Source organism: Myotis lucifugus, unplaced genomic scaffold, assembly GCF_000147115.1.
Source record: "Myotis lucifugus unplaced genomic scaffold, Myoluc2.0 scaffold_98, whole genome shotgun sequence".
Lineage (NCBI taxonomy): Eukaryota > Metazoa > Chordata > Mammalia > Chiroptera > Vespertilionidae > Myotis > Myotis lucifugus.
In genome coordinates, this window is record NW_005871146.1 from 3,975,108 (window position 1) to 4,002,917 (window position 27,810).

At 52.1% G+C, this 27,810-nt stretch overlaps 2 protein-coding genes across 8 annotated transcripts in view; one reads left to right on the forward strand and one right to left on the reverse strand.

Annotated features, from left to right (window-relative positions):
* Positions 1-1,844: 1,844 nt before the first annotated feature.
* On the forward strand, positions 1,845-9,277 carry NINJ2 (ninjurin 2). Of its 7 annotated transcripts, none has more exons than XM_014458654.2 (5): positions 1,856-2,148; positions 2,463-2,592; positions 7,474-7,705; positions 8,222-8,406; positions 8,905-9,277. In XM_014458654.2, exons 3-4 carry the CDS (start codon positions 7,552-7,554, stop codon positions 8,386-8,388), a joined length of 321 nt encoding a protein of 106 aa, XP_014314140.1. In that variant the 5' UTR covers positions 1,856-2,148; positions 2,463-2,592; positions 7,474-7,551; the 3' UTR covers positions 8,389-8,406; positions 8,905-9,277. The 7 variants fall into 7 exon arrangements, with proteins under 7 accessions (XP_014314138.1, XP_014314140.1, XP_014314141.1 ...); XM_014458655.2 differs by having other exon boundaries at positions 1,856-2,076; XM_014458653.2 differs by having other exon boundaries at positions 1,856-2,001.
* An 831-nt stretch (positions 9,278-10,108) lies between these two features.
* The window catches only part of B4GALNT3 (beta-1,4-N-acetyl-galactosaminyltransferase 3), a 95,003-nt gene continuing 77,301 nt past the window's right edge, over positions 10,109-27,810 (reverse strand). Inside the window, exons 8-23 of the mRNA XM_006092133.3 lie at positions 27,545-27,635; positions 27,054-27,154; positions 26,439-26,506; positions 25,281-25,359; positions 25,095-25,161; positions 23,128-23,271; positions 22,234-22,343; positions 21,012-21,112; positions 20,648-20,709; positions 18,771-19,548; positions 16,491-16,810; positions 15,655-15,808; positions 15,355-15,427; positions 14,826-14,979; positions 14,063-14,189; positions 10,109-12,247 (exon numbers count right to left, since the gene is read on the reverse strand). Coding sequence (XP_006092195.1) covers positions 12,139-12,247; positions 14,063-14,189; positions 14,826-14,979; positions 15,355-15,427; positions 15,655-15,808; positions 16,491-16,810; positions 18,771-19,548; positions 20,648-20,709; positions 21,012-21,112; positions 22,234-22,343; positions 23,128-23,271; positions 25,095-25,161; positions 25,281-25,359; positions 26,439-26,506; positions 27,054-27,154; positions 27,545-27,635 — 2,538 coding nt within the window. The 3' untranslated portion in view covers positions 10,109-12,138. The remainder of the gene's footprint in view (positions 12,248-14,062; positions 14,190-14,825; positions 14,980-15,354; positions 15,428-15,654; positions 15,809-16,490; positions 16,811-18,770; positions 19,549-20,647; positions 20,710-21,011; positions 21,113-22,233; positions 22,344-23,127; positions 23,272-25,094; positions 25,162-25,280; positions 25,360-26,438; positions 26,507-27,053; positions 27,155-27,544; positions 27,636-27,810) is intronic.

Below are 27,810 nucleotides of genomic sequence, written 5' to 3' on the forward strand. Positions count from 1 at the left end.
CGAGCCGCGGTTTGCCGACCACTGGTGTAGACCAATGGCCCTCAAACTTGAGCTTGCATTAGAACCACATGGAGGGGTTGTTAAAACACGGATGGCTGGGTTCCACCCATTTCTAAATCAATAGGTCTAGGGTGGAACCTGAGAATTTGCGTTTCTAATAAGTTCCCAGGTGATGCTGTTGCTGCTGCTGCTTCTGGGACACAATGTAAGAACTATTGGTAAACAGAAGAAAGATATAGGTTTAGGATTTTGACACTGGGACCACCCCCTGGTATCTGGTGACTTTGAGCAGGTAATCTCTTTGAAACTCAGCGTCTTCACTGGTAAAATGGGGCAATTAGTACCCACTTCATGGGGGAGGGGAAGCTGACACACAGCATTATCTTTATTTAGGTTCTGTTTTTTAAATTTTCGCTCAATTTGTTGGCCCTTGAAAGAGGAGTCAGATTACAATGAGCACAGATGGTCTGAGTGGGCTTGGGGAATGCACTGGGAGCCCCAAAGTGGGGCCTAGAGCAAAAACACCCAGGAGCAAGGTGCTAATTCGGAAAGTACTCTTGTTTAAGGTGTGTATTGGGAGAGAGCAGAAAAATTCTTTGGAAATTTCTATGTAACAAAACCCATGATTAACTTTGGACCCTAACAAATGAGTGTTTCCTGAAAGCCACTGACATGGTGACCTCTTGCAGGGGAGGTGGAAAATGCTTCCTAAGGAAGAGCAAGCAGGTCCCATGGGTTTCCTATCGCAATCCCTAAGCCTTCCCGTCTCTTCTGCACACCCTGTTTCCGTTTATATGTAGCCCCCTTTTGTTAGAGAGAAACCCTGTCGACCTCATGGATTCATAAATGGATCCAAGCACTTGGGTTCCTGTCCCCTGGCAGGTTGAGCTCACCCAGGGCCTGCAGAGCTGTTTTCTGGCGGGGGGGCCCCTAGTGGACGACGGAGGCACTGCAGACTTTCCCAGAGTCGGGCTGCTCCCATGTGCCCTGTCAGTGCTGCAGCTGTGAAGCCTGGGTTTGCAGCTGGGGCAAGGGCTGGAGCCTCACAGCAAGACTGTGCCCAGGGCTCGGAGGAAATTTCCAGGCCAGTTTGGTGTTATCATCAGAATAGCACGCAAAAGACACCCCACCCAAGAGACTGCTGATTTTTAAGGGCAAGATTCACTGTCTTGGCACTGGAAGGATGCAGTCAGAGCTCTTGCCCCAGACACAGGCCTCAAGGGTCTGGGCCTTTGCAGGTTTTGGCCTGAAGACCAGGGACAGCTTCCAGCCTGAGTCATTCATTCCCAGAGGCAGGATACCAGGGAGAAAGGGCTATCTCTGGGCCACAGCCTTTTATTTTAAAGGCAAAGATTCACTGTCCGAATCCAACTCCCCTCACCCAGAAGCCATTGTGCCTGAAATCCCATCCTTAAAGATCCTTAAGATTTTTGAAAAATCTCTTTGAAGTAACTCAAATTAAACAGGCGAACATCTATCATGTATTTATTGTGGCAAGTCACTGAGCCAAGCACTGTGGGACCTGGGAATATGGAAGATGGAGTCCCTGCAGTAATGCAGGCAGTGATGGGCCGTCTAGAGAGGTCTAAACAAGGCCCAGGCCAGCACAAAGAGGGCAGCCTTTGCACAGGGCCTAGGTGGAGGGTAATGGGGACAGGGTCTAGAAGGGAGGGAGGCTTCCTTGAGGCCGGGTAGCATGGAGAAGAGAGGCCTTAAGTCCTGGAGCAAAGGATGGGGTGTGTTAGGGAACAGTGAGTAATCTGGTGTGACCCAGTACTGCTGAGCATCAGGGAGCCTGGCACAAGAGAGCCCTGAGGAGGGTTAGCCTCTGCCCCCTCCCCCGTGGGAGGAGGAGGATCCAAGCTAGAGCGGTGGGTGGAGGCCGTTGGGAACATCTGGAATGCACGGCAGAGAGCATGGAGACCCAGTGTAGCTGGGCTTTCTGAGAATTTCCTCTCTGAGACATAAGCCTGGTGCAGCTTCAAGTTGAAACTCACAGAGGTAAGAAGAGAAGGTGCCTAATGGAGTAGAGAAGAGACATTTCAAAGACCATGGGGGTTGCTGAGAAGACAAAAGGTGCCTTCGAAATTTTGGCTGGGACAAGCCCTGAATCAGAACACATTATTTAAAACGCCCCAAGGCCCACAGGTGGGAGTATAATCCTGAGTGGGAGAGATTTTTCTTTCATATTTGTTTAAGTACTTTCACCCACATTATCTCATTGATCTCTTTAACAGCACTTTGTGCTAAACAGAGCAGATATTATTCCCAGTTCACAGGTGGAGAAGGTAAGGCCTGGGTAAGATCAAGTTATAGCTTCTGCTTTATTTTAACCATCGGCCTTTTGGGAGTGCACATTTGTTTTTGTTTTAAATTTGTATTTTTTAGTTCAAACATTCACATGGTTCAGAATTCAAAAGATACAGGTAAACGTCTCTCTTGTCTCAACTCTGTTCTCCCAGGTTGCCTCCTACCAGTTTGAACCTAAGCCTTTGGCTCCAGGTATAGTGTCCTTTCAGCCACAGGGGTGCCGGGGCTCAAGAACACAACCCCACTGCAAATCCAGGGAAACCTAATGCAAGCCCCACTCAGGTAGAGTTGTTTTACCTCCTCTTAGCAAGTGTATATATATGTGTCCATATGGGACTATTTAATTGTCTTCTTTCATCTTTAGATTTTTATTTCATTTTATTTTTTGTTAATCCTCACCCAAGGACATTCTTCCATTGCTTTTTTAGATAGAGTGGAAGGGAGGGAGGGAGGGAGAGCAGCAGAGAGAGAAACATCAATGTGAGGGAGATACATCAGTTGGTTGCCTCCCGTGCCTCTGACTAGACAGGGGAATGAACCCGAAGCTCAGGCACATGCCCCTGACTTGGAATCAAATCCCAGACCCTTTGGTTCACTGGCTTATGCTCTAACCACTGAGCCACTGGCTAGGGTCCATCTATACATTTTTATCTTTAGATCCTAAATTCCTGGGAGCCAGGGAGTATGTCTTCAACTTCTGGGAGGTAACAGAGTAGAGGTTAAAATTACAGTCTCTGGCACACAGAGAATTGGGGCAAAAACTGTGCTGTGTGAACTTGGGCAAGTTACGTTGGCTCTCTGAGCCTCTGCTTTTCCAACTATTATTATCATGTCCCCACACCAACTTCACAGGGCTGACGAGGACTAGATTCAATGGCTCATGTCCCGTGTTTAACCTTATACCAGGCACAAGGTATGTACTCCATAAGTGGCAACTACTATCATTCCCAGTGTCCTATGAGCCTACTGTGTGTGTGCACAGTATGACAGACCCAGGTACCCTTTCAAACTTAATTCTGACAGAGGATTAGGGATCTCGGGCACCTAATTAAAAACAAATTGGCAGAATAGGCTACCCAACCAATACTCTTCCTGGGCTGGGACCTGCCCGCCCTTTATGGAAAACCAGTCAGCCAAAGCTCTGGCTCGGCAACAGCTCTTTTTCAGGTGAGACCTGGCTTTTCTGGATTGTCAGTCAGTTTGAGACCAACAGAAGGGTCAAGAGGCCGCCACCCCTGAGCTTATTTTGTTCATAGCCTTGAGTTTGAATTGATACACAGGGAGACTGCCATATGGCTTTTCTTGGGGCTGACACGAATGACACATTAGAGGGTCACCAATGCCCTGGGGCAAAGTGACTCACTGGACCTGCCCCTGGGCCTGGCTCTACAGCTGTCTGACCTTTGCCTCTCTCAGGGAAATACTCTCAGGCCCTGATAATTCTCCACTCAGAGGAGGGGCTTCCCCACCCCTACATCACTCTTTGTTAGAATGACCCAAGAAACGACTTACCCCGCCCTCCCCCCTCCCTTGTCTCACAGATAAGAAAAGGAGCCCAAGTGATGGGACCAGGCTTGCTCATGCATCTACTCTGTAGCAGAACCAGGACTTGAACCTGGGCCCAGGGTGCCTTCCGTGATACTTTCCTGGCTGCCACAAACCCGCACCTCCTGGCGGCTCCTTTCCCACAGGGCACCCACTCACTGCGACCACAGGCTCCAGGTCCTAAACACTCTGAGCAGTGGTTCCCACGGCCTTCTGGTAGGACAGTTACCCCTTTGAAATCTTGTTTCCAAGAAATGCAGAATGATATCTCAGAGCCTGTGGTCCCCATAATGTCAATAAACAATGAAAAATTTGTTTACTTTTCTGTTAAAAGAGGCATTCCTTTCCTAGGCAACAAGTTTTGTAAAAAAACAAAAATAATATAGGCCATCAAGGATTAAGAGATAAAGAATGAGCAATGGAGCAATCCATGACTTCAAGAGCTGGAATCCACACCAACCTGGGGAGCGGGGACTTGGCAGGAGAGCTGTTACCCAGGGCGGTCTGAGCTGGAACCAGAGGGAGGGAAATGGTGGTGCCCGGAAGAAAGGCAGACTGAGAACCGGGTGGAGGGTGTCTGCCATGTCCCCAACCCCCTTGCATCACCCCACCCGCCTCACAAACCCAAGGCCTCTTGTTGCCCAGAACCTCCATGTGCTCCAGAAAGGAACTCCAGATCTACTCCCACCTCCCCCACACCCGCCCCTGCTCCAAGCTCATATCAACCAAAATCCCGCCTCGGTGTTCAGGTGTCATTCATTGGTTGGCAGGATTTGAAGAGGTTGCTTTCTGGAATAGGGACACTGGAGTCTCTGGTGTGGCCACCTGCTGTCCTCCAGGACGGGGGTTGGGTGCGGTGGAATGGAATAAGACGCATTGAGAGCTAGATCTCAGACTGGAAAAAAAGTTAGAAGAGCTTGCAGTTCTGTCTTTCCTTTTGAGGAAGATCAAAGTCTCATCAGTTTTTCTATAGCTTCCACCCCTCCAGAGATGGGATTTTTCCTCCTGTTTTATAGATGTGGAAACTGAGGCCCAAAGTGCCAAGCCCAGAGGCAGATCTGGGCCCAGAAGCCAGAAAGAAGTCCTTGTCCCTCCAGCCCCTGCTCTGAGGAACCAGAGGAAAGGGGCTGGGAACTAGGGCAGAGCAAGTGGGTTTGAGGGGAGGGGAGGCCCCAGCAAGCTGTCGGATGGGCACTGCAGGCTGCTCCAGAGCTGCCCCTCAGCCCTGGGAGAGGGCAGGGGCCAGGGGAGGGAGCAGGCGAGGCAGCGATTCCTAGTCCCGTGAAATACCAATGACTCAGGCTGGGTGGCTCCACTAGCTGGCCCAGCCCACATTCCCGGGCCTTTGTTCAGGCTGCCTGGGCCTAAGCCTTAAAGGGCCAGCTCCTAGAAGCAGGAGAGGGGGCCACCCTGCCCATCACCCGGCCTGCCACCCTTACCGTCCTCTCCTGAATCCTTGTTGGGTTGCTCCTAATTTCTGGGCAGTGGCACCTTGTGGGATTTGGGGGTTCATCCAATCGAATTCTCAGGCTATAAAAGAAGACCCTCAGGTCATTTCAGTAAGCCCTCTGCCTCAGGGCAGGACTGCACCTAAACTGACCAAGAAGGATGAAGAAAACTGTTTCCCTCCCTTTCAAAGCAACTTTTTCTAGGGTCTCACAGTCCCAAGGCCGGTAGTACTGGTTCCCCACCCAGTCCTGGCCCCATCTGAGTACTGGTTTATCCTTGAATTTTCATTGGACACCCGTTTGATGGGCTGTAGGTTGGCCTATCCAGACTTGTGAACCAGGCTCCCTGTCTTGAGCCTCCAGGAAATCTAGGTTTCACAGGAGCCTGGCTGTCAGTGGAGTCCTCGGGAGGAGAAACACCACCCGCCACCAGGGCAGCCTGGGTGCCCAAGTCACTTCTTTGGAGGCAGCGCGACACCATGTGGACATTATGGAGAACTGGTGCCTTCAGGAGCTAGGGCGGGCGGCACACTGCAGAGCCTCCCACCACCGTAGCTGAGACGCATCCTCCGTTATGGAGCAATCCTGAACTGGCACAAATAAAAATAAAAGCAGGCCCTAAATCAGAGCGGAAAGGATGAGGCTCTAAGATCAACTTAATAACAAAAGCCTAGAAGTTCTCATAAAACTTACAAATGGCAATATTTTTTGTTGAGGCCTGGGGACATCTGTAACCCCAAATACCCACCCCTTCACACACTATTTGAATTTAAGGTTTTGTCCACTTTCATATACATTTCAGAGAAGGGGCTTCTCCCTTGAAGCTTTCACAGTAATTTCACAGTTTATCAGATCTTGAACCGAGAGCTGGGTTTGGAAGAAGGAACAAGTGCAAAGCCTGTAGCTACTGGGCAAACTGAATGGTGGGATGGGGGTGGGGGCGTGGGGGGTGGGGGGAGTGGGCATAGCCAAGGGGGGAAGCAGCTCTCAGGCAGAAGCACTTTGAATTGTGGAGAGGGCTGGGCTGCTCCACAGACTCTCACTTAATATGTCCTTTGAACCCAAAATGAACCATTGCCAAATGGGCTAGGACCACAGGTTTTAGTTGTGGTGTTATTGTGGGCTATTGGCCTTGGCACCCCGGCACTAACCGAACAAGCCCAGCATCCAGGAGCATCCAGAACCCTTGGATACCCCCTCCGTCTACCCATCCATCCACCCACCCACTCAACAGCTATCCTGCTGCGGTCATCTGCTGAGGGAGCTCCCTGCCCCGGGCTGTAACTTCCTTCTAAGTCCTTCCTTGCTCTCCCTCTCACCACCACTCAGGTTCGGTTCCTTGTCACCCTGACCCTAAATCAATACCATACCTTTAACAGGTCTCCTGCTTCTGGGCCCTACTGGGCCAATCATCCCAAGCACCACTCCTAAATAAGTCTCCCCAGGATGCCCCAAGTTCTCCCGAGTGACGGCAGCGTGCCTGCAGCACCCAGCCTGGATTTCCTGGCTCGGCCCAGACGTCCGGCCCACGTGCCTGCATTGTAACTCCATCTTTTGGCGTTCGTGACTTCTTGAGGATAAGAGCTTTATTTTATATTTCAAAATCAAATCAAATGTAAAAAACAAAGGGCTTTTAGCATACATGCACGCACACATAGAGGTGTGTTTTGATTTGGGCCCGTGTTTGACAGCCAGCGAGAGTGCCTGAGCACAGCTGAGGCCCAGTGCCGAGGGCTGAGTGGGATCGGAACTCAGCTCAGGATCCTTTTGCTCAGCTGTGCACCCGCCTTGGGGCCACAGCACCCTGGGAGAAGAGGTGCCTTTCCTATTGCACCCAAGCCTCCTGCTATTGTCTTCCGAGAGGCGTTGCTCTCAGAGGAAAACAGAGTGACCCTGGGCCTGCCCTGGCCCAGGTAAAGCAGCATACAATGAGTAAGGCACATTTTAGGAGCAGCTGAGACTCCTCCTGGCGTCCTTCAGATGAATGTGTGAAGGTGTGGGTAACCCTACCCACTGTGAAATAGAAATTACAACATAACATGATTTCTTTCAGGCCATAAAACTCAGCAGGGTGTTACCTGCCCTCACCTGGTTAGGAGTGAGTTTTAGTAACTCTCTCTTCTTTCCCTTCTAGAGCCTCCCAGGTAAACCTGTGCTTTCTCCCTTACAGCCTGAGAACCCCAACCCCGGGAGGAGCCAGCCCATCAACCTGAACCATTATGCCACCAAGAAGAGCGTGGCAGAGAGCATGCTGGACGTGGCTCTCTTCATGTCCAATGCCATGCGGCTGAAAACGGTGCTGGAGCAGGGGCCGTCCTCTCAATACTATGCTACCCTCATCACTCTCATCAGCATCTCTCTGCTCCTGCAGGTCGTCATCGGAATCCTCCTCGTGGTCATTGGTGAGCCCAGGCCTGGAGTTGGCCCCAGTGCCCCCTAGTGGGAAGATGAGCCCCAAGTGTCTTCCCTGTACCACCCTGCTTTGTACGTGCCTACTTCTCAGCCATACACGAACCTGGTGTAAGCCCTCTGCACCTACAAATGCCCAAGTGACACCCACAGAGTGATGAGAGGCACCCTGCCCTACCTCTTGGTGTTCCATACAGAGGCCACTCCACAACACTGCTGAGTGACGCCCTCACTAACTTGTAGCAGTCCCATATCACCTGTGTGAGCATGCACCCCACTCAGAAGATCCGGTGTAAGTTCCCAAACCCCGATCCTATGAAGCACCACATGGATGCCCCCACACTGGAGGTGAGGGAAGAGGTGTCCAATGCAATGACACCACCTTGACTTCTGCCACATGGATCTCTGAGCTGCCAGACTTCCTCTGAACTCTAGTGGGTTTTGTGAGGGAAGCTTCAGACAGTTGCCCCCACCCTGACTTTTACCTCTCACTCTCCACTTCTCCACAGCACGGCTGAACCTGAATGAGGTGGAAAAGCAGTGGCAATTAAACCAGCTCAACAATGCTGCCACCATCTTGGTCTTCATCACTGTTGTCATCAATGTCTTCATTACAGCTTTCGGGGCACATAAGACAGGGTTCCTGGCTGCCAGGACCTCAAGGAATCCTCTCTGAATTCAGCTTGGAACCCAGGTGAGGGGAGCTGGGAGGTCCTCAGGCCCAATGGCTCCCCCAGGCAGCCCTTTTCTCACCTCTGGGGGTTTAGGGTAAGAGAGAAATCCCTGCCACGCAAAAGGAGAAAGTAGATCTGGGACAAGGAGGGAATCCTGGAGAAGAGCTTGGAGGGGGACTCAGAAAGGGCCCCAGTGCTGTTAACGATTCTTCTCCTCTAGTTTAGGCTCGGGTTTTTCCATCTCCTGAGATGAGTGGGAGGCAATGTGGATAGTGGTTGGCTCTGCCCCTCCGGCAAGAGGCAAGATGGAGATGTGGGATTTCCCCCTTGGCATTGTCCAGCAGTCCTGGCTACTCAAACTGTGGTCCATGAACCAACAGCAACGAAAGCACCGGAAGCTTGCTGGAAATGTAGAATCTCGGGCCCACTCCCGCTCTACTGAGTCAGCATCTGCATCTTTGAAGGCTGCAGGGGAATCGAGGGCACTGCCTCACCGCCTGTTCTCGGCTTCCCCACAGGTACCGGATCTGGAGCTGCTTCCGCCCCTTTCCTCCCTGATCTGCCAGGCTGATGAGCACTTCCCCTGGGAGCTCCTGAAAGAGCAATGTAGATGCCTGCTTCCTACCACAGCACCTGAGTGAAGATGGGATAGTTTACTGGTCCAAGTGAATTTCATCTTGGTCCACAGGCCTGAGCTCAGCGTGGGATAGTGCCAACCTTTGCTCCTGGTGGCACCCGCACCTGAGGCATGTCGACCCAAGGCTGACTCCACCAGCTTAAGGACTCTGGTTCTGACTTACTCCATTCCTTCCCTCCGTCCCATCCATCCCCAGGCCTATTTTCCCAGGTAAAATGGAATGATTTCTATCTATAAAAGTTTCTGCAAACCCACTGAAGTCAACCTTTATGCTTTTAGCTGCATCTGAGCTGCTATCTCCATCTGTGTCCTGGAAAGGGCTCAAAGGATCAAACTCCAAGCTTGGAATGAGAAAAGGCTTTTAAACACTCCCTCTCCTCTGGATTGTGCTAGGAGTCAACTTTCCAGGCCCCACATGCCTTGGGCCAATTACCATCAGCTACACCAATGGCCGATTAGTCAATTCTAGATTGACACATGTACGCACACTCCTTTCGAAACCTCCTTTAAACCTGTTCTAGCTTTCATGTCAGCACCTTGTCTTAGGCATGTGTTTGAGAAATATGAACTTTGATTTATGCCTACGCCAAATATAACTGGGGAGGTCAGTCTGCACCTGCAAAGCATCAATAGGGCATCCCCAGCTCAAGCAGAAAATATTTTTAAATTGTCTGCTATTTTAGAATAAGCCACACCTCAGCTCCTCTCCACTATTCCCCAAAACCATTCTGGCCCTCTTTCTAACTTATTCACCTGGGGTGTCCACCAGCCTCACTCCTTTGAAACCACAAGCTCCATTAACCTGCCAAACAGAAATGCCTGGTCTATCAGACTGTGAGCTCCTCACACAGGACCAATGTGGTCCCCTCCAGGAGCAAACCACAGCACAGAGCAGGCTGTCTGCCACACAGCAGGCATCACACTAATGGTAATGGGTGGAGGGTGGCGTGGAAGGGTCCTTGGCACGTCCTTCAGAGGCCAAAGGACAGAGACATGAACCATGGGGCCCTCAGCCCAACCCTCTCCCACCAGGATGGGCAACAGGAAAATGCAAGAGCCATTCTGTTTTCTAAGAAGATGCAGTATTTAATGCTTTCCCCCCACCATCCCAGTCCCTCCCCCACCCTAGACATTTCCCTACAGAGTAGGAGCCCTTGCCAGGTCCTCCCCCTTAAGGCAGATGGTGTGGAGGTAACAAACACAAGGCACTGGCCAGGAGCACAGGGGGTGGTGGGCAGGGCAGGGGAGGCTGGGCTGGCCCTGTTACCAGAAGAGAAGCAGGAGGGCTGTTTGGGCTGGCCCAGGCCTCCCAGTGAATGCCCAATGAGGAGTGTGGCCCCAGAAAGAAACCTAGCACCACAGCTGGCCATCTGTAGCTCTGCCTACACCCTACAGACCTTGCCCAAAGGCAGTGAGCGGGAGCAGGGACCCTAAAGAGCCATAGCCCAAGGGCAGGTATGGGCATCCAAAAGCCACCGAGTCACTGAAAAGCCCTGTGCTTCCTGATTTCTTAAGATGGAGGCAAGGATTCTCTTCAAGCCCGAGGGTTCTCAACAGGCTCCAATCTCCCCTATGCAAAGTTTATGCTCTTGGTGAATACAGGGCCCACTAAGTAGACCCTCCAAAGGGACTGACTATCCCAGCAGGGGGCTTGGGCCAGCTGCCTGGGCCTGCCACACCACCATCAGCCCTTGCTCACAGCAGGGAGCCCTGTGCTGGCCTCCCAGACAGCCGCAGAGCTCAGGGTCCAGTGTCCACTGCTCTAGCGGTGAATTCAGCAGCAGTGGCAGAGGCGGCAGCAGCAGAGAAATCCCCACCACAAAGGCACCTGGGGATCATTAGTGCAAGGTAAGTGTGTGATCATCAGGTGACAGAAAGGGTGGCCTTGACTATAAAGGCCGAGGGCTGTTTTCCCTGAACTTGCTTCACTTTTCAGTTCCTCTTAGTCCTACTCCCTTCCACTTGGGGAAGAGAACTCAGAACCACGTCCTCACCTCCCCAGACCTGCCACCCTGCTGCCTCCTACCCTGGTCCATTATATGGTTCCCTTCCACCCACACCCCTTCCTCTTCTTCCACTCAAGGCCACGGCTGGGGCTCTCCCTGCAGGACAGCAAGTCCGGGGAGCTGGGCTGCGAGGACTCAAAGCTTCCCACTTCCCTTTTCATCCCTTCCCACTGACTCCGGCCCCTCCTCTCATCTACGTCATGGTTTACTTAGTACACCCACATCCTCTTTCCCCTCTGCCTCCTCCTTCTTGCCTGTCCTGCTTGGCCTACATGCCCCACACCAGGGTGAGCCCACTGCCCACCACTTCCTCGTCTCCCAACCCCTGTGGCACCAGGAAGAGGACGCCAGTTCTATGCTTCTGATGGGCCTGAAGTGAGCGCTGCCTGGAGGGTAAGGTTAATGCCCTAATTGGTGGCCAGCAGTTCGGTGACCACCTGGGAGAGATGTGCGTGTCTCTGCAAGGCACGGCCGGGGGTAGAGCAGAGGACGTGCTCCTCGTGGGGCCAGCTCCTCTGGTTATAAATCAGCTGCCGATCACAGACCGAGGGACACAGCTCTACACGGGAGTGGGTCTGAGGTATGCAAGTGGGGACACTCTCTAAAGGCACCACTCCATCCCCCTTTTGGAGTCAATGCTGGGTCTTGGACAGTTAAGGTTTGCTTTGTTGATAAAAAACAACAACAACAAAAAAAACCCCAATAAAATATGTCCAATAGAAGAGCTTCCAGTTCCTGGTCGCTGTTCCTGTGAGGAGCGCAGGGTGGATGCTGGCACGCACCTCAAAGATGTAGGATGGTGTCACTCAAGCAGGTCTTCCCCTCCCTGACCTAACTGCACAGCCTCTGTGAGCGAGCAGCCCCTCAAGCCGCCCTTCACAAAGTCTTCCGTCTTCCGTCTGCAGGCCCAGAGGATGGAGAGAGGGGCCTCGATAGCTGTCTGCAAGGGGACAGCTCCCAGTGGAGTGGGGATGTTATGCTGAGGCCTTGGGGGCCCAGCCATGGCTTCTGCTCCCCACCTCACTTCCCCCAGCAGTCCACAGGGTGCTGGGGAGCAGCCGCGAGTCAAGGGGCAGGAAGTGGTCGGTCCAGTGGGCCACCCCTTGGGATTACGGCATCTTCATCTGGCGGCGATTCCACATGCCTCGCTTGGAATGGAAGTAATGGAAGAAGTTCCTGAGGGAGAGACGGTCCACTTCCAGGCCTGCTTGGAGGATCCTGAGTGGGAGAGGGGCAGGATGAGCCACAGAGCACAGGAGGCAACCAGGCGCCACATCTACAACAGCCCCGTCCCTGTCTTCTTGTTTGTTCCCCACAGGCAGGAGCGGGGTGTGGTGCAGAGTGTGGGCTTTGGAGCCAGACAGCCTGAGTTTGAATCCCAGCTCCACACCATATAAGTCACATCATCTCTCAGAGCCTCAGTTCACTAATCTAGAAAGAGGATAATGACATACAGGCACTCGAGGGTGGTGGTAGACGAGAGATGGTAGACAGAGGTGCTTAGCACAGTGCCTGGCACTCAGCCAGCAGGAGACACATCATTGTGTTTGACGGAGACAGAGGCTGGAGCAGACCTCATCCTGGCCCTCCCCTGTCCTTTTCCTACATGCACAGCCCACGGGGAGTCCCTCTCTCAGAGAGACCTGTACTTGGGGCATGGGCGCAAGTTACTGGAATCCGAAGCAGTTTCTTTCTCCTTGGGCTTCAGTAGAGGAAGGAGGGTTGAGAACTGAACCGGGGTCTGCATCTTCCCGGCCGGGCAGGAAGACCACAGGTGGAGGTGGCCACTAGTCCAGGCTTCTGTCCACTTTGGGATCTACTTGGATCTGGCTTTATGAGACCGGGGCTATCTCATAGAAGCTCCCTCAACCTTCCTCCTTTGCACTTTAAACTCTTAGTATTATTATCTTCCTTTCCTTTTTTCCTCTAGGGAAAAGGCATAAACACATGCAGCATTTATGCCTCTGACACTTACTAGTTGCAAGATTTGGGGCAAGTTATTAAGACTCAGTTTTCTCATCTGGAAAAATGGAGATAATTACACCTACCTCACAGAGGTTTGGGGAGGACTGAATGAAGAAATGGATGTGAATCACCTACCAGTATAGGCAGACACCCACTGACTGGTGGCTGCATTTTGCCCTTAGGAAGCAGTGCATCTCTTCCTTGTCAAGTCCCACTGCCCAATGCTCCTGACCTTGCCCTGTCCCCCTCCCCTGGACACTGTTCCTACAATGACACCCTTTCTTACTTGGATTTTTACCCCCTCTCTCCTTTGCCCCCACCCCTTAAGCTCAACTCTCCAAGTATCATCCTCTTTCCCTCCCCTTCTGTTGGCAGCAAATTTCCTGAAAGAGGAATCTCATCCTAATGCAGCCTCCACTTCCTCACACCCACAAGTTCTGTAACCCCTGTGACCTGGGGGCCCGGCCCAGCCAGCTCCTGGCCATGTCCTTCTCTGAGGTTTTCCATACCCACAACTGTTTCCTCCTCCCTGAAACTCCCTTCTCCCCAGGCTTCCAGGGACCCAGACCTCATGGATGGCTTGTTGACCTTTAATGGTCCACACGACCTCTTTTGCTGGCTCAAAAGTTTTTCCTGACCCTTTGGCCTGTCTCTCTTATCCATCCCCCAACTTCATCCTCCTCCCCAGGCCGCTGCGGGGGTGGGGGTCGGAGGGGAGTGCCGACCTGGAGATGCAGCATGTGCTCCCACTGTGACTTGCTTGCTGCTCAGATAATTATCGTTTACATTTGTACAGGTCAGTTTTTGCTAACCTCATGACTGTTCATCAAGCACTTTCCATGCCAGCCTTGTGACAGAGACAAAGGCAGTATCCTCCCCTTTATAGACAGAGAAACTGAGTCTCCGCAAGAGAAGTAACTGGAGCCCAGTAAGTGGTAGAACTTCCTCCAAGTCCGATGCCTTCGCCTGCTTGTGGGGAACCTGCAGCCTAGGTGGCTGGGTCTAGGATGGTCTTGCCCCACTCCCTCCCCAGAGCAGAGCCCTCAGATGCCCCTCTCTCCCAGTCACCTGTCCAGCAGCTCCCAGTCTTCCCCACCCCAGCGGTCTCGGAACTCCTTGGTGTTCATGCCTCCGATCCTGTCTAGGTCTGACTTGTAGATGCCAAGCAGTCCAAATCCATTCACTTCCCAGTAGCCTGCGGACAGACAAGAAGCTCCAGGTGAGGTGAGCCAGGGGCCAGGAGGAAGGAGTAAAGAAGGCTTCCAGGTGGCATCCCTAGAGCCTCCTCTGCAAGATGGACAATGACGTGCCTGTGGTTGAAAACTGTCTGATCTGGGCAAGTCCCTGGACTGTTTTTTGGGGGAAGCCCCCTGATCTAAGGTGCAGGATCCAGTGAAAGCAGCAGTCCTACCAGGGAGTGACCGAGTTCTGGTGACAGTCTTACATTAGGGTCTCACAACGGTAGCTACTAACAGGAGCGCGTGTCGGTTTCCTTGGCCATTTCCCTCTCCAGAGGAGGGGCCTGTCTTTCCATCTTTGTATCCTCACGCGGCCAAGTCCAGCACGTAGTAAATGCTTAATAAACATGTGATGAATGAGTAAAGGGGAAGATGGGGAGGACCATGTTCATCATTGCTGCTGCTGCTGTGGCTGGCAGCACAGCCCTTGGGGCACATCTCTGGACTGTCCAGGTGAGCAGAGCAGCAGGAGGGCAGGAGGGCAGGAGGGCAGGGTGCTGCTGCTGTGTTAGACAGGACTGTTTCCAGCTCTGGGGTTAAAAACCAAGGCCAGGAGGTCTTTCCTACCCTCCCTAGACCAGGGCAGGGCTCACCCTCAGGCCACTGGGGAGTGGCCCCGCAATGAAGTCTCATCACCATGGGGGCGAAGGCCATCTTGCCCTCCACACAGTGCTTCCGGATGGTATCAATGATGCCAGCTGGGAAGTGGATGTGGAGATCACAGAGGAAGATGATGCTGTGCGGGTCCTGGGGACAGATGTGGGAGGATCAGCAGACCCTCCAACCAGGGCTACAAGGCCAAGCCACTCTCTAGGACAATCCTCTGGCTCTTCCCATTTGCATGATTGACAAACCTCCACTAAACAAATGATTGGGCAGATTTCCACGGTACTGGGCATCAGAGCACAGTTCTTACAATCAGAGAGTAAATCCTGACTCCTCCCCCACTCTTTATGGACTCAAGGACTCTGGAAAAATGCTCCACCCTGGCAGCACAACAGAGGACCCCGTGTCCTCATTCCTTCCTCCCAGAGGAACTGACCTCCTTACACATCCCAAATGTCGCTCTACCTCTTAACCAACCCTTAATCTCATCTCCCAAGCCCCTCCCAGTCCATTTACCTTCACCAGGTCTATGCCAGCCTGAAGTCCAGCTGAGCGCTCGAAGTTTCCACTTAGTTTCATGTACTGGTAGCTGCAGGGGAAGAGAGAAGAGAGGGGCTGAGCATTAGGACGAGGCCCTGGCAGTCCCCTGAAGGAAGTTCGCAGGCATAGAGGAGAGACGATGTGCTCCTGGAATGGGATTATGGCAGAGACTAGGGTCAGCAAAGCTGGATGAGACCTGTGGCTCTGCCCCGGGCCCAGCAGTGCTGACTTTGGGAAGAGGGTTCAGGCTGCACACCAGCCAGGAAACCTCCTCACCTCCGCAGCTTGGACCTTTTCAGGGCCATCTCGACATCCATGTCCTCACTGCTATAGTCAGTGATGATGATGTTGAAGTGTGAGTCGCCGGTGGCCTGGAACAGCTTTTCCATGTCTCTGATGAACTGCTGCACCCAGCGCGCCTGGTTCTTCACTACCCGAGTGGGGCAGGCAGAGAGAAAGAAGCAGAGGTAACACAAAGAAGGCATGCCCACTCCTGGGTCCTGCAGGACAGAGTCTCGTCAGACCTCTGCTCAGGGGCGATGCAGCTATGGGCAACCAGGAGCAATGCCGTACAGACACAGAGGCGAGCTCACTATGGAGGGGCCTCTCCACCCTGCACAGCCCCCCCGGCAGGGCCTCTGAGAAGGGCTTCGGCCAGGACTTGCCATCAGTCTCTCATAGTAATCCCTCATGCTCTAACACTTAAAACCTGTAATCTGTCTGTCTTATTTATCATCCTTCTTTCCTGTCCCACCCCACTGTTACACTCCTATCTGTTACACAGTCCCCATCCTATTAGGTGCCCTCTCTGTCCTATCTCTCCAGATCAGCTGTAAACCCCAGTACAACCCCAGTTGATTATCACACCCAACCTTGAAACTGGTACCATAGAAAGAGGGATGGCCTCAAGTCAGTATGTACTCTCAGCTCGAGCTTTCTAGACATGTACACTTAGACTAGTGACTTTTCTCTTATGAGCCTCAGTTCCGCGACTGTAAAGCGGCCATTTTCACAAGCTCCCGGAAGATGTCAGTGAGCAGAGACCTGGTGCTCAGGATTACTATTAGTGTCCCTGCTCCGCTGACAGTGCCCAGGCTCGGCTGGAGGCTCACCAGGCACGATGAAGTGGACCACTGCTCGGTGATTCCAGGAGAAGCCCTGGGGCCAGCACAGCTTGGGCTCTGGGGCCCGGACATTCAAGACACGTCTCTGGCGGTTGTGTGGGCCCCACACCAGGCCCTGCAGGTTCCGGGCCTCGGCCTCTTCCCCACCAGCTGGATCGATGCCCTGCCAGCCTCGCGCAGACACATACTCAGAGAGCCGCACCAGGCGCTGGCCTTGCTCCAGCAGCTCAAGCTCCAGGAGGTAGCGACCCCCACGTAGCTGGTCTTGCCGCTTCTCCACATTCACAATGCGCCGCAGCTGGTATCTCCTATGGCAAAAAGGGTGGGGGCTTGAGTAATTCTTTCCCCTACCGTGGGGCAGCATGGTGTGGTAGAAGCCTGTGAGGCCAATTGTCAAGAAACTGGTATTTGTCCTCGCTTTGCCATTGGCTAAGTTGCTTATGCAAGATGCTTTTAACCTCTCTAGTATTCCCTGCCTCCACCTTGTTTTTGGTTGCTTTGTGTGTGTTTTGTGCCTCCATCTTTAAAAATGCACCTATTGAGTTGTGATGATCTCTAAACTCTTTTATAGCTCTGAGATTGTATATAAGGTGAATGAGTTTCCTTCAGAAGTTGACTTTAATTAATAAAATACTCTGTTCAAACAACAGTACATAATACATAATTAGGTAAATGTTCATTAGTTGGCTCAACATCATTAGTCACTAGGGAAATGTAAATCAAAACGACAATGTGGCCGAACCGGTTTGGCTCAGTGGATAGAGCGTCGGCCTACAGACTCAAGGGTCCCGGGTTCGATTCCGGTCAAGGGCATGTGCCCTGGTTGCGGGCACATCCCCAGTGGGGGGTGTGCAGGAGGCAGCTGATCGATGTTTCTCATCGATGTTTCTAACTCTCTATCCCTCTCCCTTCTTCTCTGTGGAGGGTCAATAAAATATATTTTAAAAAAAAAAACCGACAATGTGAGATACCATTTCACACCCATTAGAATGGTTATTTAAAAAAGGAAAATAACAAGTGTTGGCAAAGGATGTAGAGAAATTGGAACCTTCATACACTGCTGATGGGAATGTAAAATGGTGTAGCTGATTTGGAAAAGAGATTGGCAGGTCCCCAAAATATTAAACATAGAGTTACCATATGACCCAGCAATTCTACTCCTAGGTGTATACCCAAGAGAACTGAAAACATGATCACACAAAAACTTAGTACACGAATGTTCCGAGTAGCCTGGTATTCATAATAGCCAAAAAGTGGAAACGCCTAAATGTCAATTAAGTGATGAATGGATACACATTATGTGGTATATTCCTACTAAGGCATATTATACAGCAATATAAAGGACGGAAATAGGCAATACATTTTACATGGATGAGCCTTGAAAGCATTTTGCTAAGTCTAAGAAGACAGACACAAAAGGCCACATATTATATAATTGCATTTATGTGAAATGTCTAAATAGGTAAATCTATAGTGATAGAAAGTAGAGACTGGGAGGAGGGAGGAATGGGAATTAACCACTATTAGCTACAGGGTTCCTTTAAAAAGTGATAGAAATGGCCCAACTGGTGTGGCTCAGTAGTTGAGCGGCGACCCAAGAGGTTACCAGTTCGATTCCCAGTCAGGGCACATGCCGGGATTGTAGGCACAACCCCCAGTACGGGGTGTGCAGGAGGCAGCCGATGGATGTTTCTCTTTCATCAATGTTTCTATCTCTCTATCCCTCTCCCTTCCTCTCTCTTTAAAAGCAATAAAAACATTTTTTAAAAGTGATAGAAATGTTCTGGAATCAGAAAATGGTGATGGTCACACAATATATGAATATACTTAAAACCCACTGAATCGTATACTCTTAAATGGTGTGGGAATTTTATCTTAATTGAAAAAAATGTTGATTGGTTAAATGAATGAAACAACAAAGAGCTCAGCCATTCTAGCCCTTCTAGCCCACATCTGGGGTTTGTTCCTATTAGTCTCTTTTAGCCTCCGTTTGGCCTGATCTGTCTTTTTACTAGCTCCTTCCCTGAGAGAGGGGACCACATTTGCCAGGTCTTCCCTGTGCTTTTAGACTGGGAGCCAAGAAATTTCAGAACCTTGCTTGATGGTGGGACGAAGACCTGACTGGTCCAGGTCACCTCCTGGAGCAGGGGCTCCAGGCACCTGTCCTTTCCGGGAGTCTGCAACAAGGGAACCCACTACGGCCCCCAGGTCCCTGCCCCCTGGGCCAGCATGCCTCAGCCCCGGCCCCAGGAGAGCCCTTTACCTTACCCCCGGCTCCTCTGGTTGAGCTTCTTTATGAAGACCCGTGTGATCTCGAGAGCCTCCTGCTCTGGAAGCAGCAGGTTGCCAGATGTGTTACAGCTCAGATCAATCCAGTCAGTCCGCAGGGCTTGGAAGTCAAGGTTCTGTGCGCTGAAAGTCTGGTCCCAGTTTACCACTGGGTCAAACAAGGGCACGTATTCAAACACCTCACTCACATCCTCTTCCTCTTCCTCTTCTTCACCCTCTTCCTCTCCCTCCAGTTGCCCTTCCGGGCCTGCAGCTGCTACCACCTTCTCCTCCCCAGGCCAACCCCTCCTCGGGGCCAGAGGCTCCATCCTGTCACCCCTCTTCTGCTCTGCAATGTATGATTCAACTTGATTAAGCCACTGGGACTGCCCTAGAGTCTTCCTGGGGCTATCCCCAGTCGGCCTGGGCCTTTTGACTTGAGGTAGGTTCCCCACCCGCTGCCCAGGCCACTTGTCAGAATGAGGTGGATTTTGGCTGGGCTCAGGTCTGGGTTTTCTCTCCATCTTCTCTGCTTGCTGGACTGGGATATTGCTGGTCTTCACTGGGAAGGGAGTTATAGAGTTCTGCTTGGAAAGGGGGGCAGGCAGCCCCTCCCGGGGCCGGGCCAGGAGTTTCCGCAGGCTCCGGAGGTGGTAGTCAGTGACATCCTGCCCAGGGGTAGAGGTAGGCACGTGTTTTCCCTCTGGCTCAGTGGAAGCAGGGGTCTCCTCTGCTGCCTCTTCATACTGGGACTCTTCTAGAAGGCCTTCTTCAAAACCTGTCATTAATAACAACCATTCCTCACGTCAGAGTTTGCAAGCTTTTCCCAAGACATACAAATACCTGGTGATTATGTGTGATACTTCAAGGGGTTTCAGACAGGGATGGCGTCTGGGCTCTGCCACTTACTTGTGACCTGGGGTGAGTCACTCACCCTCAGTAACCCCAGTTTCTCCATTTGCATAAAGGGAATAATGATCCATCTTCCACAGGTTTTTGTGAAGACAGAGTGATATAAATACACAAAGTGCCTAGCACAGGGGTGGGCAAACTTTTTGACTCGAGGGCCACAATGGGTTCTTAAACTGGACCGGAGGGCCGGAACAAAAGCATGGATGGAGTGTTTGTGTGAACTAATATAAATTCAAAGTAAACATCATTACATAAAAGGGTACGGTCTTTTTTTTTTTTAGTTTTATTCATTTCAAACGGGCCAGATCCGGCCCGTGGGCCGTAGTTTGCCCACGGCTGGCCTAGCAGGTGCCTGGCACATGGAGGATTCCAACAAACGGCCCAACCCAGGCCCTAGCGCCTCAGAAGAAAGGCCACAGGAAGACAGTGCTTCTCTGCAGAACTTCTCAAATGACGTGCTAGGGACAGCGCACCCTGGGGCAGCCCAAGTGATCTCCAGGGCTCGGAACCTCCAGCTGACCCAGCCTGCTGTCACCAACAGTCATGTTCTTGTAGAACATGTGCCTTGATATAGAAAAGCTGGGAGTACTGCTCTGCACCCTTGGGTGTGGAAGGAGTGGCCATGTGGTTTGGATTTTTTAAAAATATTTTTTTATTGATTTCAGAGAGGAAGGGAAAGGGAGAGAAATAGAAACATCAATGATGAAAGAGAATCACTGATCAGCTACCTCCCGCACGCCCCCACTGGGGATCAAGCCCACAAGCCGGGAATGTACCCTGACTGGGAATTGAACTGTGAACTCCTGGTTCATAGGTCAATGCTCAACCACTGAGCCATGTTGGCTGGACTCGTTTGAATTTTAAGCTCCTCAGGTGCAGGGCTAGCACAGTCTGAACTTCTCTTAGAAACAGACCACGGTCACCCCTCCCAGCCTGACCTGGAAGCCCCAGCTCTCACTCTGTACCTGGCTGCTCTGGCCCCTGCTTCTCAGGCTGGTCAATCTTGATGTACTCCTGGAAGCTGAACCTGTAGGAGGAAGGAAAAAGCAGGCTGCACAGGTGTCCTTCAGGCAGAGCATGAGGCTCTGCTGGAAGTTCCAACAGCAGTCTGAGGTCATGTCCAGGACCAGAGCAGAGGAGGGAGGCTGGGTGAGCATGTGTGTGTGTGTGTGTGTGTGTGTCGGGGGGGGAGGGGGTCTGTGAGTATGGGAAGTGCCTAGGAAGGGCCAAGTCTCCTTGGGCTGGAAAGGCCATTGAGTCCCTCTGGTCCAGGCAGCTCCCCTGGCTCCTGCAGAGCGCCATCTTCTTGCCTCATTCAGTGTTGCTCACCTGTCCTGGTAGAATGTGTTTTCTTGGTAGAAGCATTTGTTATAGGTTTCCATGTGGCTAAGGCGGGTGTAGTCATTGGGGTAAACAAAGGACAGATGAACCTGGAGGTAGAGAAAGAAGCAGCAGGAAAAAGACGGTGGGATCTTGGTAAGAAGTCAGCCAACCAGAGTTGCACCTGCCCCCTCCTCCCCCTCTCCTAGGAACCTGCCCTAATGGGGAGGGAAGGGCTGCTCTGAGCTCTGAATGCAACATCTGCTCATGCAGACCAGGATTCCACTCCACTCTCTCTCTTTTTTTAATCCTCACCTGAGGATATGCTTATTGATTTTAGAGAGGGAGGGAGAGAGATTAATGTGAGAGAAAACATCAATTGGTTGTCTTCCGTACATGCCCGACCACGGATCAAACCTGCAACCCTTTGGTGTATGGGACAACACTCCAACCAACTGAGCCGCACTGGCCAGGGCCCACTCCACTCTATGCCTCCTCTCTGGGCCTAACATAACCCCTACAGGCTAGTTCTCCAGTGCACACGTCCCTCATCTCCGCTGCAGACCCCCCCTCCTCCTCCTGCCATCTTATCCTCTCCTGCAACCTCTACACCTTTACCTGCAACCTCCCACCACCCTGGAACAACCCCTTTTGTTATTTACTTCACTATTTTTTGCCCCCTTTAAACATAGCTCAAGGCAATCACCACCCAAAACCTTCAGTGCCACCCCAGCCATCCTCTGAGTCCTGGTCATTCTCTCCTGCCTCCAGCACTCTCTCTGTTCTTCTGCCTCTCTAGTTTCCACACAGCCTGAAAGTTCTCTCGCATTCCCCTCCACAGCTCATTTCTCCAGTGTCTTATCTATGAGTTTAATAGGTGCTGCTGATACACATTATGAATGGTAGGACTGACCCGGGCAGGACAGGGTTGTGTAGCCCACGGAGCAAAGAGTGTAAGAAGCCTCATGCCAGCCCACCTCACATCATCAGAACTGGTGTATGGGGTTCCCTAAGGCAGAACTCCACTCTCAGGCTTTGCAGGGCAGTCCACCTGGGCCAGAAGCAACTTGGAATGCTCGTTCTCCCAGCCCAGGGGCCTGGGAGGCCACCCTGTCTGCTGGTATGCGACGTGGGAAGGAGAGGGAAGTCAGCTTCAGCAACCGCCCATCTCAGCCATAGGCAGCAAGCCCTCTCTCACTCCTGCCCCCCACTGTCCCGGCCCCAGACTTACAAACCGGAGGCCCTGGTAGCGCTGCAGGGGGAGCCCATCCACCAGGTAGCTGGGTTTGTAGGGACAATCAGGCAGGACGTGGCGGAGATGAGACTTGGAGATCAGAGGCACTGAGGACAGTAAGGGAAGGGGATGAGGATGGGGAGTGGGAGCTGGAAACAGGGGCTGGCTTAGAGTCACAAAGGCTCCTGGCTGAGGGATGAGGGCTGAAGTCCTCTGCCCTGAGCAGCACCTTTGTATTCACTGGAGGCAGCTGTGGTCAGAGTCCACGGCCATTGGCTGAGGTTGCCAGACCAGGGCTGGCACCACTCCTCTGGGGCAGGGGCATTCACGGAGCACCTTGGCGGCAGCGGACTCAGACTCCCTAGTTCAAGGCACAGTATCGCACTGGGATCGCTGTACAGGGCCGGCCTCAGTAAAGGGTTAGAGACTTCCAAGTGCAGTGCAATAACTGAATTTCCTTTGAGAAGCGGGGGATGCAGGACATGACTTTGTCATCTTTTAAAATGTACACACTCCCAAGAGTTTAAGACTCTGACACCTTAGTGGGAACATACTAGTATTTCTCTCACTGGGTAAGAAGAGCCAGAATCCAGTAAGAAACTATGGGGTTTGTGATTGCAGAGGGACACCCAGGGAACTTCTGGGTTCGAGTTCTCTTTCTAGTCCTGGGCAGTAGTTACACAAATGTTTGCTCTATAATGATTTGTGTAGTGTAAAGTTGTACATGTATGTTTTTGTAGTTTTCTGTGTGCATGTTATATTTCACACTACAATCTTCTGGGTTTGGGGACCCTGGTAGAACTGACAGGTCTCCTGAGTCTCCACCCACACCACGGACCTGGCCATATACCGTCCCCAGACTGGGTGACAAGTATGCAGCTGAGGCCTCACCTCGATAGAGGGTGTCCCGGGGGTCAGGCCGAAGCATGTCAGCGAGGGGCTGCTCATCTGTGGGAAGAGAGTCTGGGGAGCCTGCATGGCTGGCTGCTGTCTGTGGGATGTGGCCCACCTCATCCATCCTTAGGAACGTCTCATCTGGGCCAGGGAGGAAAGAAAAGAGGGCAGCTGTGAGCCCTGGAGCAAACCCAGCCCAGAACCCAGGCCCTGTCTCTTTGAGGGGCCGGGGAAGAGGCTCAGTCAAGGCTCCTGTACACCCCCAGAGGCAGTACAGGATGTGCTCGACCCTCTTCCCTCTAGCCCTGCCCACCATAACTTGTGGTTTCAGGTCTTTATCTCCCTTTAACTCTCTCCACTAGCCCCATGACCAGCACACACCACAATTTTTGTGTGAATTGGAAAAGTACATCTTCCTCAAAATGTTTTACAGCTATCTGCTAGGAATTTGTCATTTTATAAGTACTAGTATGTTTAATTTATTGAACAAACACATATATAGTTCTTACTAAATAATAAGCCAGGCACGTTCTAAGCATCTTACAAATAACCCATTTAGCCCGGCCTGCATGGCTCAGTGGTTGAGCATCGACCTATGAACCAGGAGGTCACAGTTGGATTCCGGGTCGGGGCACATGCCTGGGTTGCAGGCTCGATCCCCAGGGTGGGGCATGCAGGAGGCAGCTGATCAATGATTCTCTCTCATCATTGATGTTTCTCTCTCCCTTTCCCTCTCTCTCTGAAATCAATAAAAATATATTAAAAAACAAACAAACCAAATAACCCATTTAATCTTCATAATACCACATGACATGTATTATTATTATTCCTATTTTGCAGAAAAGGAACTGTGGCAAAGAGACTCTAAGTCATTTGCCTACGATCACACAACTGATAAGTGGCAGTTTGAACCTGGCAGTCTAGTCTCAGCCTCAGACTATGCTGCCGCTCCAACAGACCAGCAATGCCTCCCATGAGCAGGGTGCCCCCTAGCGTTCCCAGCAGCCCCGCTCCTCATCTGAGGGCTGGTTGCCTGTCTCTGTTCTCTGCTCTTGGGTTCATTTGTCTTCAGCCCCAACTAGAGCTCTCCTACACCCAAGGCCAGTTACATCTGGTCCATCTATTAGTTTCTTACCTAAACTTTGCTAGGGGTCTCTCTTCTTGATTCACATAGAATCTATGGATTCCAATTCTCTCCTCTTCCTCTTGCAGCAACCCAGCAACTCACAACCTGTCCCTCTGCTTTGACTTTGTGGCCTCTTGCTTTGGTCACTGACAATCTCCTCCCACTCACCATTCCATAGATGCCACCCTGTCCAGGGAACCCAGACCTTCCCTTTTCCCTCTATCCTGCCCCCTTCTCACACGCACGACTCCCCCTGCCTCCCAGTCCCCTCCCAGCACCTGCCTTCCTTCCTCCTATAGGGTTCTAGCCCTGTCTGCTCTTCCTACTCCCAGGGCCCACAAGGCCCCACCTGCCAGGTGGCAATTCCTAGTGGGACCTCCAGATGAGAGCCTTGCTAAGGAAATCATAAGCAATGAAGAGTATGATGGAAGAGTTCATTTACTGAGAATTTAAAGCAGTGAGAAGTTTCCTCTGCTCTGCCATGGCTTGGAAAGAACCATGGTTGCCTCATCTGTGACACAGGAGATTGGCCTCACTCAGGTTTTTCATGTGGAGTGAGCCTCGTGGTCTCTGGATCCCCTTGAAATTATACACAAAATATGGTTTGTGGGTGCACGAAGGCTCAGAGCTTCCATCAGGTTCTCAAAGGGGCCCCTGACCCCTGAGAGTTAAGGGCCTCTGATCTTAGGTTCTATTCCTATCCCTTCACACCCACGTTCCAAGCACCTTGAGCTTTAGTCTCCACACCCCACACCCCCGACTCAGTTCCCCAGGTGGGCTGAGCCTCCCGTGGGGTACCCCTGGCCTCCATCTCAGGCGAGGGGCAGAGCCTACTCACTTGTGAAGAGGGACAGGGAAGGGGAGTCAATGATGGTGAACTTGGCTCCAGGGTCATTCCGTCGCCACTAGAAGAAGAGAGAATATGGGTGTGGAAGGCTGGCAGATACTAGATTTCGAAAAGGGTCCAAGGGACGAGGGAAGAGGAGTGGCTAGGAGCTGAGCTAGGAGAGGCCCGAACACTCACTGCGACTTCCACGTGGTCAGTGCCCTCGTCATTCTGCTTGTGTAGCACCTCAAAGTAGTACCTGCGGGAGGCTGACAGGCTGGCGGGAGGAGAGAGCAGAGAAAGGGAAAGCTGTCTCCAGCCCCTGTGGCCACCCCTCTGCCCCACTCCTCCACTGCGCCCACCTATAAACTCCCTTGTCATTTAACCACCTGGCTTAGAGTCCCCACTCCACCACTTACGAACAGTGTAACCTTAGTTTTCTCTTCTGGAAGATGGCAATGATAATAGTACTTCCTTCACAGGACAATAGGGAGAATAAAAAATAAATAATAAATAACCCTTATAGAGTCGTTACTGTGGGCTAGGCACTGTTCTAAGAGCTTTGTATATATTAAGTCGCTTAATCCTTCTCGTAGATGAGAACATTGAGGCACAGAAATCTTGGGCAGTTTTCCAAAGCCCCGAGGTGATGTGGAGGAGTGGATTTGGACCGGCAGGCTTGTTTCAGAGCCCATGTCGTTAGCTGTTATGCTGAATTGCACCACAGAGGCTGGCACAGAGCAGTGCTCTTTGCAAGCTGGACTGTCATTATTACCATCAAGCCAATGCATGTTCTCGCTTGTGTGTGCGCCAGCCACCAGGTGGTGCTCTGACGTTGGGCTAAGTCCCCCTTCCAGCATGTTAAAGTGACTCCAGCCTCTATCAGCGGGAAGGGCCTTTGTTTCCTTCCAGTCTAGCAAGGGTCCGCTGTGACTAGGACCTTTGCATTGCACAGGCGGAGCAGCAGGTGCTCGGGCTGCATAGCTGTGGACATCTCTGGGTACAGAGGACATGTGAAAGGCAAGGACTGGGAGAAGGGAGACCTATTTTTGTTTTCCAGTCCTGAGTGTCACCAAATAGCTGGGAGACCTTCATTAAGTCATCGCCCCTCTGGGCCTCAGTTTCTTCATCTGTAAAATGAGGGATGATGAGCCAGATGGTTTCTAAATCAAAGACTTCATTTACCAAAATGCACGGGTGCCCTGAACACTGAGGCCTGTGAATACGGACGGCCGGGGAGTGGAGGGGGCAGGCTGGAGGATGGCTGGGCTCTGTGACTTGGATTTGGCCTCAGCACTTGGGGGAGGTTGAGGTTTCTTTGGCGTGCTTGGGCATGTCCTGACACTCCACACTCACCTCACTGGCTTAGAAATTTGACTCCGAAATTTCCCAAACTCTCCAGGGGCGGTCCACTCCTTTCCAGTCTACAAGTGTGAGGAGAGAGAGTGAAAGAAGGAGGGAAGGAGAAAATATGAAGGATGAGAGGTGGTGAGTGAAGAAAAAGGAAGGAATGGGGAGGAGAAAAGTTGAGAGAGAGAGCGAACAGAGGAAGGAAGATGATGAGTGATGATGGGAGAGAAAACAGAAGGGAGTTAAGGGAGTGACCAAGTGACCCATGCAAGAAGCACCTCCCCCCTTCCAGAAGGGCCGCAGCATCCATCCCCTTGGGTGAGTCCTTCGCACTGAGCTAAGGAGTCTTGAACCAAAAGGTGTTATGTGGCCCAGGCCCAGCCCAAAGATGAATCTCCCTGGGGTCTTTTCCCAGCCTCAGACTGACTCCTTCCTCCTCCCCACACCTCCGTTTACCATGGGGTAAAATGGGATGGGGTGAGAGGATGCTTCTTGTTCCCACCTTTTTCCCTGGCAATCACATCAGAGACACTAGTGGTGATGAGAGTCTACTGATGGAGGCGGGGGCCCCTTCAATGCCTGGCACCTGGACCCAAGGGAGATGGGCTGAGCTGACCCTACCTTGCCCACACTGGCCAGTAGCTGAAGACCTGAAACCTGGTCGTCCTGGCTCAGCCAGAATTCCGCATTGTCGTCTGCAGCAATGGCAAACTGGATTGGCCCTAGGCAGTGGGGGAGAGTCCAGGTGAGAGCAAGAACATCAGTGTCAGGGCTGAAGGCCTGTGTTATGTATAGTCATTAAATTCTCTTGGGGGCTTGGTGCGTGGCTTCCCCCCTGTAGAGTGGGTTTCTCCATCCTGGGAGACACTGCGTAGGTGGCAAGACTAGAGAGAGAGGTGAGCTAGATCCAGACTCTGCAAGTCAAGGAGTGAAAACAGCCTGCGGGTGGGGTGGACTGGATGAGACTGCAGCTGGACTCGATTTCTCGTCCAAGATGTACTAACAGGGTCCCAGGGCAGACTTATTTCGCAGCCACGGGCTTATGTTCTCTGGACTCCCTAAAGAACTCCGGGGCAGGAAGTGGAAGGGTGGGACGTTGGGGCTGGCCTCACCATCGGTGAAGGGGTGCAGGTAGCCAAAGATGCGGAGGCCATAGTTGGTCCATTTGGGAGATACGGCCAGCTTCCTCAGAGTTGTGCGGATCTATGCCAAGAAAGGGGAGGAAAACTGTTACCCAGAAGAGGGAAGAGAAAGTGGAGACTGGTCCAGTCAGGCCTGGTGGGAAGACCAGGAGGGAGGGAGACAGGCCGGGCCAGGGCATGGCTTGGTATGGAATATGGGGACGATTTCCACTCCCCACTGGGGCGCTTTGTCCAGG